Raw genomic sequence first — 15658 nt, 5'->3', positions numbered from 1 at the left:
TTTCCACAGGGAATACACACCTCTTCACACAGGAGACTCAATTCCACCATGACCTCGCCCACTGAGACACGAAAGCAGAGACTGAATGAATGTTGGTAAACAGGCACAGTGGAGCAGGGAGGACGGGATGTGGGTGTGAGTGAAGACTTCCTGGAAGCTTACATAGAAGAATATTTTATAGTCTTGGAATGGGAAACGGTTCTTAAACAGGAAATAAAATCACTAATCATAAAAGAAAAAATGAATAAATTAAGGACTCCTTTATCAAAAGACCTCAAGAGACTGAAAAAATGAGCCAAAAAATGAGAGGAGATATGTATAATACATAACTGATTAGTATTAAAGGACCTGATACCCAGAATATTTTTTAATATCCTATATATCAGTGAAGAAAAGTTAACCACTTTTTTATTAACTAAAAGCCACACTTTATTGAGATTTCCTTAGAGTTTTTTTTAGAGCAATGTTAGGTTTAGAAAAAAATTTAACTGAGTTCCCACCTATAGTCAATAATACTGTATTATATACTTTAAAATTTTTTTTAAAGGTGCAGGATGCAGTGGCTCACACCCGTAATCCCAGTGCTTCCAGATGCTTAGGTAGGAGGGCCAGGAGTTTGAGGCCAGCCTGGGCATCATAGTGAGACCCCCCCCATCTCTACAGAAAATTTAAAAATTAGCCAGATGTGGTGGTGCACACCTGTAGTCCCAGCTACTTGGGAGGCCAAGGCTGTGGGCTCACTTGTGCTCAGGAGTTCAAAGCTGCAGTGAACTATGATTGCGCATTCCCACCTGAGTGACAGAGGAGATCCTGTCTCTAAAAAAAAAAATTTCACAAAAAACCTCTCATGTTAAGTGTTATTATCACATAAAAGAATAACAGGACACAAGAGAACTTTAGGAAGTTCTGGTTATGTTTAATTACCTTGATCGTGGTGATGGTTTCACAGATGTATGCATATGGCTAAATTCATCATTGTGTACATTAAACGCGTGCAGTTTATTGTACAGCAATTATACCTCAAGAAAGCTTATTTTTAAAAAACTACAGAAAATTTCCATATATCCTCTCCACAATCACCACCCCTACACAAGATTTCCCTTATTATGAACATATTGCATTAGCACAGTACATTTGTTATAATTGATGAACCAATACACTATTATTAACTACAGGCCACAGTTTACATTACAGTTCACTCTTTGTATTGCTCAGTTCTATGGGTTTTGAAAAATGCATAATGTCATGTATCCATCATTATAGTATCATACAAAATAGTGTTGCTGCCATAGAAGTGCCTGTGCTTCCACCCAGTCATTTGTCCCCCACTCTCCCTGAACCCCTGGCAACCACTGACCTTTGTACTGTCTCCGTGGTTTCAACTTTCCAGAATGTCATATATTTGGAAACATATAGTAGGTAGCCTTTTCAGACGGGCTTCTTTCACTTAGTAATTGCATGTAAGATTCCTTCAAATCTTTTCATGCCTCAATAGCTCATTTCTTTTATCTTCCTCTGAGTCTGCCTGCTAGAGAATCATTTTTTTAATCACTGAGTAATATTTCATTGTATTAATGTACAACAGTTTGTCCACTCACCTATTCAAGGACATCTTAGATACTTCCAACTTGGGGGTGATTATGAATAAAACTGCTATAGATATTCATATGCAGGATTTTGTGGGGACACATTTCCAAATCGCTTGAGTAAATATCTATGAGCGTGATTGCTGGATCTTACACATGGTACAACTATGTTTATCTTTGTAAGAAGCTGCCAAACTCTCTTTTAAAGTGGCTGTACAATTTTGCATTCTGACCGATGGTAAATTAGAGTTCCCATCACTCCACATCTTCATCAGCATTTAGTATTGTCAGTGTTTGGGATTTTAGCCATTCTATTAATGGTGTCATAATATCTTCTCATGATTTTAATCTGTAATTCTCTAATAACATATGAAGTTTAGCATATTTGCAAATGTTTGTTTGCCATCTGTATATCTTCTTTTTTTTTTTTTTTTTTTTTTTTTTTTGAGACAGAGTCTCCCTTTGTTGCCCAGGCTAGAGTGAGTGCCGTGGCGTCAGCCTAGCTCACAGCAACCTCAAACTCCTGGGCTCGAGTGATCCTTCTGCCTCAGCCTCCCGGGTAGCTGGGACTACAGGCATACGCCACCATGCCCGGCTAATTTTTTTATATATATATATCAGTTGGCCAATTAATTTCTTTCTATTTATAGTAGAGACGGGGTCTCGCTCTTGCTCAGGCTGGTTTTGAACTCCTGACCTTGAGCAATCTGCCCGCCTCGGCCTCCCAAGAGCTAGGATTACAGGCGTGAGCCACAGCGCCCGGCCTGTATATCTTCTTTAGTGAGATGCCTATGCAGATCTTTCACCCACTTTTTTTTTAATTTTTTAATTTCTTTTTTTAAATTATTTTTTTCTCTCTTTTTAGCCTGCTATTATCCTTCTATGTTGAGGGCTTTTCCCACTTGTTAATTGTTTTTATGCTTATTGAGTTTTGTTTTGTTTTTGAGACAGGGTCTCACTCTGTTACCCTGGCTAGAGTACCGTGGTGTCATCATAGCTCACTGCAATCTCAAACTCCTGGGCTTAAACAATCCTCCTCTTCACCCTCCCAAGTAAATGTGACTAGAGGCACATACCCATATGTCCTGCTAATTTTTCTGCTTTTTGTAGAGATGAGATCTCACTCTTGCTCAGGCTGGTCTCGAACTCCTGACTTCTAGCAATCCTTCTCCTTCAGCCTCCCAGAGTACTAGGATTATAGGCATAAACCACCATGCTCATTATTATTGAGTTTTGAGACATATTTGTATATTTTTTGATACAAGTATTTTATCAAATATGTGTTCTCAAATATTTTCTCTTGATCTGTGGATGTCCAGTCATTTCAGCACCATTTGTTGAAATGACTATGCTTTATCCATTAAATTGTCTTTGTTATTTTGTCTAAGATCAGTTGACTATATTTCTGTAGGTTTATTTCTGGCTCTGTCTTCTCCTCTGTTGATTTGTGTACTATTTCACCAATTCCACACTATTGATTACTGTGGCTTTCTAGTAAGTCTTGAAATTAGGTAGTGTCAGTCCTCCAATTATGTTCGTCTTTAATATATTATTGCCTATCCTGGGTCTTTTGCATTTCCATATAAACTTTAAAATCAGTTTATCCATGTCCACAAAGTAACTTGCTGGGACCTTGGTTTGGATTGCATTAAATCTATAGATCATGGTGGGGAAAGCTAACATCCTAACAATATTGAGCCTTCCTATCCATAAACACAGGATATCTCTCCATTCATTTAGAGCTTCTTTGACTTCTTTCATCAGAGTTTTGTACTTTTCCTAATAGGGATATTATACATATTTCATTAGATTTATACCTAGGTATTTCATTTTTTGGTGCTAAGGTAAATGGCTTAAATTTCAAATTTTAATTGTTCATTGCTGACGTATAAGAAAGCAATAGACTTAGCCTTGTATACTTCAACCTTACTATAATTACTTATTAATTCCAGAAGGTTGTTAAAATTATTTATTTGGGATTTTATGTTTTTTGTTTTTTTTTTTTTTTGAGACAGAGTCTCGCTTTGTTGCCCAGGCTAGAGTGAGTGCCGTGGCGTCCTAGCTCACAGCAACCTCAAACTCCTGGGCTCGAGTGATCCTTCTGCCTCAGCCTCCCGGGTAGCTGGGACTACAGGCATGCGCCACCATGCCCGGCTAATTTTTTATATATATATCAGTTGGCCAATTAATTTCTTTCTATTTATAGTAGAGACGGGGTCTCGCTCTTGCTCAGGCTGGTTTTGAACTCCTGACCTTGAGCAATCCGCCCGCCTCGGCCTCCCAAGAGCTAGGATTACAGGCGTGAGCCACAGCGCCCGGCCTTGGGATTTTATATATAAACAATCATGTCATTTGTGAACAAAGGTAGCTTCATTTTTTTTTCATTCCAATCAGTATTCCTTTTATTCCTTTTCGTCTCTCATTGTATTGCTAGAATGTCCAGTACAATGTTGAATAGGAATGGTAACAGAGGACATCCTTCCCTTATTCCTGATTTTATGGAGAAAGCATCTAGTTTCTCATAATTAAGTATGATTTTAGCCATAGTGCTTTTATAGATGTTCTTTATCAAACTGAGGAAATTCCCCTTATTCCTAGCTCGTTGAGAGTTTTTATCATGAATCAATGTTAGACTTTGTCAAATGCTTTTTCTTCATCTATTGATATGATTATATGATTTTTCTTCTTTGTCTGTTGATGTGATAAATTACATTAATTGATCTCCAAATATTGAATTAGCCTTGTATACCTGAAATAATCCCACAATTAGAGATCATTACACACCCACCGAATAGCTAAAGTCAGAAAGATTGACAATACCAGTGTTGGCAAGGATTTGGAATAATGTGAACTCTTATACACTGCTTATTAGAGTAGATTCATACAACTACTTTGAACAATTGCTCACCTTTATTTGCCAAAGTTGAAGATATACCCTTTGACCCAGAATTTACAGTTCTAGATCTATTCGACACAAATGAGCATAAGTGTACAGAAAAAGATGTTCAAAATGATCATTGCAACAAGGCCAGGCACAGTGGCTCATGCCTAGCACTCTGAGAGGCCAAGGCAGGAGGATCACTTAAGCTCAAGAGTTTGAGACCAGCCTGAGCAACAGCAGGACCCCGTCTCTACTAAAAATAGAAAAAAATTAGCTGGGCCACTAAAAATAGAAACGAAAAATTAGCCAGGCATGGTGGCTCACACTTGTAGTCCCAGCTACTCAGGAGGCTGAGGCAGAAGGATCGCTTGAGCCCAGGAGTTTGAGGTTGCCGTAAAGTAGGCTGAGGCCGTGGCACTCTAGCCTGGGTAACAAAGTGAGACTCTGTCTCAAAAGCAAAAATGATCATGGCAACATTATTGGTAACATATAAAACTGGGTCCTGAGGGAAAGAAGCCAAGACAAAAATAGAACATTTATGTAGGTTTTTAGAAGGGGACAAAACTGACCTATATGTGTATGTAAATACCTGCACACAAGCTAGCACTTCTTTATTTTCAAGAGTTCTAAAATGTCTTAGCTTTTATTACTGTCACTGTTTCTGCTATTCTAGTAGTAGTAATAGTAGTAGTACTAGTAGTTTTAAGCCATATTACTCTTCCTAAATTATAAATATTACTCTTCTCATTTTATAAATTTTTTAGAATCAAAGCTTGGAATGGCTAAGCAACTTGGCAAAGACATATAGCTAGCTCTCCCACCTGTTTTACATGCTGTCTGGCTTTCCCCATCCTCCTGTCCCTCCATCTCCCCACTCATCTGACACTCCAGCGCTGGTGTCCCTGTTTCTCTGCTGCCCATGCTACTGCTCGCAACTTCCTCATCTGGTTCTTCTGCCCCACTACCTTTTCCACGAGAAACCTCCTTTTGTGTTCCCCCAAGAGGACATTTTGGCTCTTCTTTCTGTCTATTACTCAAGCTGGTTTTGACAGAAAATGATTTGCTGCTACGGGAGTTCCCTTCATTTGAATGTTCTTTCTTGACCTTGTCACTTTTCATAAAAACTTTTCTTACTTTCATCATTTTAGACTTAAACTGGGTGAGTTCCAAATCCCAGGTCCTCTTGCCCTTCATAGATTTCTTCTGTTCTTTGCCAGACTTCGGATCCTGCATTATAGAGGGAGGAAATTTGAAGCCAAAATGTAGCTCCAAGTTTGAGGAGCTCTCTTTTTCTGACATATCCAACAGAAACTGCAAACTGAGGGTCATCTCCTGGTTCCCTTCTGGGTCCTTTACCTGCAGCAGCCTTTGCACTTCTCTGCGGGACACTTTCCTCAGCCGGCTCTGGTCCTCTGCCACCAGGTAGGACATGGCATGAAAAAATTCCTGGAAGCTGATGTGGCGGAAGCTGTAGAACTTCTTGATGTCAAGTCCCTCTTGGTAATCATTGCTGCTCAGAAAAGCAGCCAGGCTGGGGCCATCTAAATTGTGTTTCCGGAGCTCAGCTTCTTCAAACAGGAACCTCTGGTGCTGGATCCCCTCAGCTGCCAAGGAGCACAGACTCCTCAGGACCCTGTGCCGGGAGGGCTCACAGCAGCCCTCGTTGTCATCAGACGGCAGGAAGGTGGACACATAGGCCATGAAGATGTCAGTGCTGTTTCTGGGAGTCTCCGAGACTGCCTGGCCTCTCTCCATCTGCCTCTTCAGCCAGGAGCTGACCACCCAGCAAATGCCTGGAACCTGACACGCTTTGTAGAGAACGGCATTTCCTTCTACAACTTCAAAGGCTTTCCTGGCCTGCTCCTCATCCTTGAAATAGGACCTGAAATAGCTCCTCCTCTCCTCCTCAGAGAAGCCTAGGGTATGGACATGGCACGCTTCCTTCAGCAAGGGCTTAAGATTATGCAAAGCCTGGGGCCGGGTGGTGATGAGCAGGGAGCACGTGGGAAGTATCCTTCTCCCAATTAGACGGCGCAGCAGGTCCTCCTTGGGATTCGGGCTCATCCTCCTCAACTGTTCTTCAAAGGGCCTCTGCAGTTCATCAAAGCCATCCAGGATGAACAGGAGCCGCTCTGGCTGCCTCAGAATCTCTGTGACAGGGGCTTGACTGTCCCCACAACACCAGAAGAGGAGCTGCTCCATTTGGCCCTTGGGCAGCAGGACCACTTCTTTGCAGCTCACATAAAACACATAATCAAACCGATCTCGGTACAGGGTACCCGTGGCCCAGTCCAGCACCATTTTCTTGGCCAGGGTTGTCTTTCCAGTGCCAGCCAAGCCCTGTAGCACCACTGATGATGGGGCTGAGTCTGGCTTTTCCACCAAACCAAATAGATCTTTCACCACGACAGAGTCCAGCTCCTGCTCAGGGACGGTGCAGGCAGATGATGCTGGGCTCTCTGAGCTGGGCTTGGCCACCAGGCGCAGCTGAATGTAGCTGCTGTCCACTCCCCCTTCTCTCCCCTCCTCTAGGGAGCACACGTACGCTCGGTATGTTTCTCTGTAATCTGAGCAAGAAAAATGGGGTGTAAGGTGGTGAAATAGGAAACTTCAAAAGCCAAAATGGATCCTCTAAACTCTGACTTACTCTTTGTTCTCATCTTCTTCTATGCTCCCTGACTTGTATCCCCCTGAAGATTCTAGTTCTAGCTTCATCAAGAGTGGCACCTGTATGTGTATATGAGTGTGTGTGCATCCCTGTGTGGTGTGTATGTGTACATCTGTGTAAGAGTGTGAGGTTGTGTTGTGTTTGTGTGGTTATTTGTGGGATGTATGTGGATGTCTGTATCCACATGTGCTCATAGGAATGTGCTCGTGAAAGCTGTATTTTGTGCAGGAAGGCATGTCTTTGGGCATCAGCAAGTGTGTTGGTAGAATATGTGTTAGTGCAAAAGTCTCTGTGTGTGATAATGCATAAATGTCTGTGTATTCATGGGAAATGTCCTGAGGTGAAGATCTGGGGAAAGAGAGAGGAGGAAAAAAAGGAACGGCAGAGCATGGTGAGGGACTAGGCGGAGCCTGTTCTTGGGAAAGGATGGGCCCGATGCTAAAGATAAACCAGCTTCCAAGCAGCACCTGCAACTTGGAGTCCATGACACCCTCCCATTATTCTGTAGCAGAGGAGCTTCCAGGCATGGAAGGAGCCTACGGGAGGGAGCACAGGCACTGACAGATCCTCCCTCCTTCCCAGCACCCCACAAGAATGAATAGGAGGCTGTATGCCCACCCCATTCTCAGGGTGGTTCCACCAGAGATCACAGGCACAGAAGACTGAAAGAAGCAGCCGGAGCTGCGTGCCAGGAAGCAGCTGGGGCAGGTACCAGCCTCGCACCCTGAGGCCATTTCTTGTGGTTGGTGGAAATTCCATCCCCAGCACCATCCCGGATCTCTAAGCTCTTTACATCACACAGTCCCCTTCTCTGACACTGCAGCTGGCAGGAGGAGACAGGATGTTATGGCCATAAGATACTGTAGTCTTCTGATACATGAACCCCTACCTTCAGCTCAGGACCCACCTCACAATTGTAAGAACTCTCAACTGGAGACCACCCAGGAGATCCTGGGGCACTGAAGACACCCAGGAAGGCAGAGGCCAGGATGGCAGAAGGCACAAACTACTACTGGCCATAGGAGTCTCTAGAAATGCCATGGGAGTAGGGAGCCCCAGACCACCTCACACCCCCTTTTCCCCTCCACACTCACCATTCAGACAAATGATGCTGAGCTGGTCCACGAGTTCCAACAGATTCATGACCTTCAAGACCTTGAGCACGACTCTCACAGCTTCCTGTGCTCCGTAAGTTGAAATCAGCTTATCTGCCAGGTCCACCCGACTCAGACCCTCCAGCTCCCCTCTGGCCAGGTGAGGCTGGCCCTCAGGCAGGGCCATACCATGTAAATGGAACTTTAATATCTTGAAATTGTTCTCCTCAAGTTCCCTCAGAGCCCAGAGCAATGCATCCTGAGGGTCACGGGTCAGGACCATGGTGAAGGGTCAAGTTTAGACCAGTGACCTGGAGAAGAAGGTGAGAGTAGAGGTCCGCTGCTGACAGGAGAGCAGCCTGAAGGCACCTTGCTGGGTGCTTGGCAAGCTGCAGAGTGGAGATCAGGGACAGATGAGAGGTGTGCAAAGACCCAAGGAATGTAAGCAGATAGGAGAGCGGAGGAATTCCCCTCTCCTCTTCCCTAGTCAATCCTCTCTGTCTCTTTGTCAGGTGTCCTGTGGCATCTGTCAGCTGGCATTTGTGCCGATGAATAGTAAGGTATGCTGGGTGTGTTGGCCTCTCCCTCTCTCCCTCCTCCCCTTCCATCTGTATCTCTCTCTCTCTCCTCCCTCCCTTCTTCTCTCCCTTTCACACATTCTTTTTCAGGCCCATTATGCTCCTTAGATAGATGGGTTAGGAAAGAAATTTATTTCTAAGTTTCAGTTTTAAGTTGTCAAACTGAGCCTGCCCCTGGCCGTGTGAACCTCTGCAGAGCTGGTGCACATGGGCTGGGACCGCTGAGGTGAGGCAAGAAGGTCAAACTCTACACGCACACGGGCCCCACACGTCAGCCCAGCTGCATGCAGTCAGGTTTCAAAGTGGGAAGTCTTCTCATTCAGACAAAGAGACACGTCCAAACACTGATCAGAAGAGGAACAGCCCCTGTTGAGTGCCTACATTCTGCCAGGTGGTTTACATATATTGTCCTTTTTGGTCATTGCAGAAACCATTTCAGGTACTACTGCAGATGACAAATTCAGCTGTCAGAGAAAATGGTTTTCCAGAGTGTTCCAGAACTAGGCCACTGGGCAAAGAGGTGGGATTTAAACTGTGGTCTATGACCTGGGTGGATGGAGAAAGACAGAAAGAATCAAAAAATAAAGGCACAGACAACAGACTCAGAATCCAGGAAGTCGGGCTAAACGAGACCAGAAACTGGAGATATTCATACATACTAAAGTAGCAGGGAAAGGACAGCAGGATTTTGAGCAATGTCTAAAATATGGGACTAACATGTAGGCAGGGTCGCAGCCACTGAAAAGAGAAAAACAACAATTAATAGAAAGCCCTGAGAATTATGCCTGTGATCTAAAGCCAATGGGGAATCCATCTCAGCAGTACAATCTCACATCTGTCACAGGGGTGCTCAAAAGAGTATTTGGGAGTGGAGAAAGTTACTGCAATTCAAATATAAGCATTTGGGCCACATGTTGACAGTAGAGAGAAAAGTTCAGAAGGTGTCAAGACACATGGGACCTTGGCTGCCGGTCACAGGCCAGTTTGGAAAAGCAGGCCTGGTAAAGAAGGGTGATTGACAGCAAAGCCTCCCCTGCATAAGAAGACTCAGGGCTCCCCTGTAACTCTCTGATGTTGGCAAAGTTCATTCAGGAAAGAGGAGATGATAACACTAGAAGCTGCCAAGGAGACGTCCAATGTAGGCGATTCACCCCAGCTCAGTCGGGGGAGCTGGAGGTGAGGCCAGGATGACTCGGCTCCCGATGCAGGAGCCCAGGGAGCAAGGCCCTGGGGGCCGAGATGAAACAGATCCCACTTCTGGTCAGACAGCTCTGCGGGCCATGCCTGGGTCCTCTTAGCCCAAACCCACTAGTTTACTTATGTTTGCTGGTGTGGGATTAAAAATATAGGTGTGACCCCCAGACACCTACTGTACAACACATGTACACGTGGGGCTGGAACAGAAGTAGGACCCACCGAGCCTCTGTGAAGCAGAAATGCCCACACACTCCATCCTACTGTCTGTGGGCTGAGTAGCCTCTCACCAGGGATGCTGACCTCATTTCTCCATATACTAAAGTTAAGAAACAAGGGAGGGGCTGAAAGTACGAACCATTCTGTCGCCAAGACTGAAAGAGCCCAGCAGCCTTTCCATCTTGCTCCTGAGGGCCCCATCCCACTTCTGCAACACGGCCCAGTTGAGCTGGGGCAGTTTCACTAGAGAAAAGGAAGACTCAGAGTGCGTCTCCACCACATCATCACACATGGCACCATTTCTTTAAATTACTGAAGCAATTAGAGAATGTGCTCCACCGAAATAAAAAACGAAGAAGACAGGAGCTCTAGGAAATAGGAATCCAAAGAGAAAAACAAATTCCTGGCAGCATCTGGATAGCCCGCCTGGAGAGAGAGAGGCCCTGAAAGCCCTGAGCACAGTGGGTTTCCCTAAATGAATGTCTCCAAAAAAAGAGGATAGATCAGTTACCTGATGTTATTGGCCTTCTCAGAGATCTACTGAGAGGCTCTTAAAAAGCAGGAAAAACTAGCAGCAAGTTCCAAGAAAGCTAGATAAATTAAAGTAAATTAAGGAAGTTAATAGCTATAGGAAAAACAAAAAATAAGACAGGAAATGTAACAATAAACTACATCACTCAGGTGTGAATAATATTTGCAGAGAAATAATAATGTGGCCAGGCACAGAGTCTCATACCTATAATTCCAGCACTTTGGGAGGCCAAGGAAGGATGAGCACTTAAGGCCAGGAGTTCAAGACCAGCCTGGGCAACATAGTGAGACACCTCCCCCCCCAGAAAAACTAATTTTAAAAATTAGCCAGGCTAAGTGGTGTGTGCCTGTAGTCCCAGCTACATGAGAGCTGAGGAAGGAGGATGGCTTGATTCAGAGAGTTTGAGGTTGTCACAAGCTATGACAGTGCCATATAGTCCTCCCTGAGTGATAGAGCAAGGCTCTGTCTCTATAAAAATAGAATAAAAATAATAATAATGTTACTGCTGAATACTGTTCAATGAAAATACGTAATATAACCATACTGAAAGGATAGTGGTAGAATGTACTAGAATAGGAAGTCAATTTATAATACCTAAAATTGATGAATCAAAAGGTAGTGATAGAGCCGCAGTTCTCCCGTGAGAGGGCCTTCGCAGTGAAACAAACACACTCGCTCAGCAGCGGAAGACTCCGAGTTCTCGGTACTCTTCAGGGATGAGTCATGTGGCGGTGGAAAATGCGCTCGGGCTGGACCAGCAGTTTGCTGGCCTAGACCTGAACTCTTCAGATAATCAGAGTGGAGGAACTACAGCTAGCAAAGGGCGCTATATCCCTCCTCATTTAAGGAATAGAGAAGCTGCTAAAGGATTCTACGATAAAGACAGTTCAGGGTGGAGTTCTAACAAAGATAAGGATGCATACAGCAGTTTTGGGTCTCACAGTGATTCAAGAGGGAAGTCTAGTTTCTTCAGTGATCGTGGAAGTGGACCAAAGGGAAGGTTTGATGATCATGGACGGAGTGACTATGATGGCATTGGCAGCCGTGGTGACAGAAGTGGCTTTGGCAAATTTGAACTTGGTGGCAACAGTCGCTGGTGTGACAAATCAGATGAAGATGATTGGTCAAAACCACTCCCACCAAGTGAACGCTTGGAGCAGGAACTCTTTTCTGGAGGCAACACTGGGATTAACTTTGAGAAATATGATGACATTCCAGTTGAGGCAACAGGTAACAACTGTCCTCTGCATATTGAAAGTTTCAGCGATGTTGAGATGGGAGAAATTATCATGGGAAACATTGAGCTTACTCGTTATACTCGCCCAACTCCAGTGCAAAAGCATGCTATTCCTATTATCAAAGAGAAAAGAGACTTGATGGCTTGTGCCCAAACAGGGTCTGGAAAAACTGCAGCATTTCTCTTGCCCATCTTGAGTCAGATTTATTCAGATGGTCCAGGCGAGGCTTTGAGGGCCATGAAGGAAAATGGAAGGTATGGGCGCCGCAAACAATACCCAATCTCCTTGGTATTAGCACCAACTCGAGAATTGGCAGTACAGATATATGAGGAAGCCAGAAAATTTTCATACCGATCTAGAGTTCGTCCTCGTGTGGTTTATGGTGGTGCTGATATTGGTCAGCAGATTCGAGACTTAGAACATGGATGCCACTTGCTGGTAGCCACTCCAGGACGTCTAGTGGATATGATGGAAAGAGGAAAGATTGGATTAGACTTTTGCAAATACTTGGTGTTAGATGAAGCTGATCAGATGTTGGATATGGGGTTTGAACCTCAGATACGCAGAATAGTTGAACAAGATACTATGCCTCCAAAGGGTGTCCGCCACACTATGATGTTTAGTACTACTTTTCCTAAGGAAATACAGATGCTTGCTCGTGATTTCTTGGATGAATATATCTTTTTGGCTGTAGGAAGAGTTGGCTCTACCTCTGAGAACATCACACAGAAAGTAGTTTGGGTGGAAGAACCAGACAAAAGGTCATTTCTGCTTGACCTCTTAAATGCAACAGGCAAGGATTCACTGACCTTAGTGTTTGTGGAGACCAAAAAAGGTGCAGATTCTCTGGAGGATTTCTTATACCATGAAGGATATGCTTGTACTAGTATCCATGGAGACCGGTCTCAGAGAGACAGGGAAGAGGCTCTTCACCAGTTCCGCTCAGGAAAAAGCCCAATTCTAGTGGCTACAGCAGTAGCAGCAAGAGGACTGGACATTTCAAATGTGAAACATGTTATTAATTTTGATTTGCCAAGTGATATTGAAGAATACGTACATCGCATTGGCCGTACAGGACGTGTAGGAAACCTTGGCCTAGCCACCTCATTCTTTAATGAGAGGAACATAAATATTACTAAGGATTTGTTGGATCTTCTTGTCGAAGCTAAACAAGAAGTGCCATCTTGGTTAGAAAACATGGCTTATGAACACCACTACAAGGGTAGTAGTCGTGGACGTTCTAAGAGTAGCAAATTTAGTGGAGGATTTGGTGCCAGAGACTATCGACAAAGTAGTGGTTCCAGCAGTCCCAGCTTCAGCAGTAGCCGCGTAAGCAGCAGCCGCAGTGGTGGAGGCGGCCATGGCAGCAGCAGAGGATTTGGTGGAGGTGGCTATGGAGGCTTTTACAACAGTGATGGATATGGAGGAAATTATAACTCCCAGGGGGTTGACTGGTGGGGTAACTGAGCCTGCTTTGCAGCAGGTCACCCTGCCAAACAAGCTAATATGGAAACCACATGTAACTTAGCCAGACTATACCTTGTGTAGCTTCAAGAACTCACAGTACATTACCAGCTGTGATTCTCCACTGAAATTTTTTTTTAAGGGAGCTCAAGGTCACAAGAAAAGATGAAAGGAACAATCAGCAGCCCTGTTCGGAAGGTGGTTTGAAGACTTCATTGCTGTAGTTTGGATTAACTCCCCTCCCGCCTACCCCCATTCCCAAACTGCATTTATAATTTTGTGACTGAGGATCATTTGTTTGTTAATGTACTGTGCCTTTAACTTTAGACAACTTTTTATTTTGATGTCCTGTTGGCTCAGTAATGCTCAAGGTATCAATTGTTTTGACAAAATAAATTTACTGAACTTGGGCTAAAATCAAACCTTGGCACACAGGTGTGATACAACTTAACAGGAATCATCGATTCATCCATAAATATTATAAGGAAAAAACTTATGCGGTAGCCTGCATTAGGGCTTTTTGATACTTGCAGATTGGGGGAAAACAAACAACAAATGTCTTGAAGCATATTAATGGAATTAGTTTCTAATGTGGCAAACTGTATTAAGTTAAAGTTCTGATTTGCTCACTCTATCCTGGATAGGTACTTAGAACCTGATAGTCTTTAAACAAGCCATTCCAGTCATGATGAGGCAATGTATGAATACATGCATACATTCAAAGCACTGTTTTCAAAGTTAATGCAAGTAAATACAGCAATTCCTCTTTCAATGTTTAGGCAGATCATTAATTATGAGCTAGCCAAATGTGGGCATACTATTACAGGGAAAGTTTAAAGGTCTGATAACTTGAAATAGGTTTTTAGGAGAATTCATCTACTTAGACTTTTTAAAAGCCTGCCATAAATGAAATTGAAATGGTAGAATGGCTGACCACAGCAATGACCAGCCCTCATTAGGGCCCTGGATGATTTTTGGTCTAATAACGCATGCTAGTGTCGATGTTTTTTGGTCAAGATGGTATGAACAGGAAGAATTATGCAGCAGGCTTTATTTTAAATGCCAATTCACATTACTCTGTTCAAGCTGCATTGAGATGTTAAACTGGCTTACTATAGGCTTTGTAAAAATGGCTCCAGAAGAGTAAAAAACTGAAATCTTTGAGATCACACAGGTTGGAAATATGTACATAACTGCACAAGGTGTCAATTCTGCTCTACAGTGCAGTTTTAGTCAGTTTTAGTTGCATAGGTTTCCATTGTATTTATAGTCTGTTTATGCTAAATCTGGCCAAAGATGAGCATTGTCCACCACTAAAATGCCTCTGCCACTTTGAATTCTGTGCTAATTTTGTGGCCAGAATGCGGTGATCAAAACGCTCAATCTTTTTACAGTGGCATAGGGAGACGGCAAAAATTTCCTAAAGTGCAATAGATTTTCAAGTGTATTGTGCCTTGTTCTAAAACTTTTATTAAGTAGGTGCACTTGACAGTATTGAGGTCATTTGTTATGGTGCTATTTCAATTAGTCTAGGTTTAGGCCCTTGTACATTTTGCCCATAACTTTTTACAAAGTACTTCTTTTATTGCACATTCAGAGAATTTTATATATATGTCTTGTGTGCGTGTCCTTAAACTTCCAATCTTATTTTGTCTCTTGGAGATTGTTGAACGCAGCTTGTCTAGGAAGGGGATGGGACTAGATTCTGAAATTTATTTGGGACCATGGGAATGATAGTTGGAAAGAAAACTATTTGCACATGACAGATTTCTAGATACTTTTTGCTGCTAGTTTTATGTAATATTTATTGAACATTTTGACAAATATTTATTTTTGTAAGCCTAAAAGTGATTCTTTGAAAGTTTAAAGAAACTTGACCAAAAGACAGTACAAAAACACTGGCACTTGAATGTTGAATGTCACCGTATGCGTGAAATTATATATTTCGGGGTAGTGTGAGCTTTTAATGTTAAGTCATATTAAACTCTTAAGTCAAATTAAGCAGACCCGGCATTGGCAGTGTAGCCATAACTTTCTGATGTTAGTAAAAACAAAATTGGCGACTTGAAATTAAATCATGCCAAGGTTTTGATACACTTGTCTTAAGATATTAATGAAACACTTCGAAACACTGATATGAAGTGTCCAGATTCTCAGATGTTTGTTGTGTGAGTTTTGTTTAGTTGTGTGTATTTTTTTTTTCA

General features: G+C 43.1%; 2 protein-coding genes and 1 pseudogene across 2 annotated transcripts in view; 2 read left to right on the top strand and 1 right to left on the bottom strand.

Moving 5' to 3' along the window:
• The window catches only part of EIF3F (eukaryotic translation initiation factor 3 subunit F), a 288155-nt gene that overhangs the window by 211192 nt on the left and 61305 nt on the right, over positions 1 to 15658 (top strand). The window lies entirely within an intron of this gene.
• On the bottom strand, positions 5051 to 8751 carry LOC105881932 (NACHT, LRR and PYD domains-containing protein 10-like). Its single transcript, XM_012783928.2, has 2 exons — positions 8230 to 8751; positions 5051 to 7034 (listed from the first exon to the last, which is right to left on the bottom strand). The coding sequence occupies exons 1-2, from the start codon at positions 8510 to 8512 to the stop codon at positions 5212 to 5214; spliced, it is 2106 nt and encodes a 701-aa protein (XP_012639382.2). The 5' UTR covers positions 8513 to 8751; the 3' UTR covers positions 5051 to 5211.
• LOC105881933 (ATP-dependent RNA helicase DDX3X pseudogene) lies at positions 11382 to 13876 on the top strand (annotated as a pseudogene).

The sequence above is a fragment of the Microcebus murinus genome, chromosome 4 (assembly GCF_040939455.1).
Source record: "Microcebus murinus isolate Inina chromosome 4, M.murinus_Inina_mat1.0, whole genome shotgun sequence".
Lineage (NCBI taxonomy): Eukaryota > Metazoa > Chordata > Mammalia > Primates > Cheirogaleidae > Microcebus > Microcebus murinus.
This window is presented reverse-complemented; position numbering and strand designations above follow the sequence as displayed.

Bases quoted from the DNA above. Each gene is read 5' to 3' on its own strand.
- LOC105881932 (XM_012783928.2), bottom strand. From the start codon at position 8,512: ATGGTCCTGACCCGTGACCCTCAGGATGCATTGCTCTGGGCTCTGAGG. The intron at 7,035-8,229 runs GTGAGTGTGGAG...TTTCTTGCTCAG, and splicing joins CAGCATCATTTGTCTGAATG to ATTACAGAGAAACATACCGA.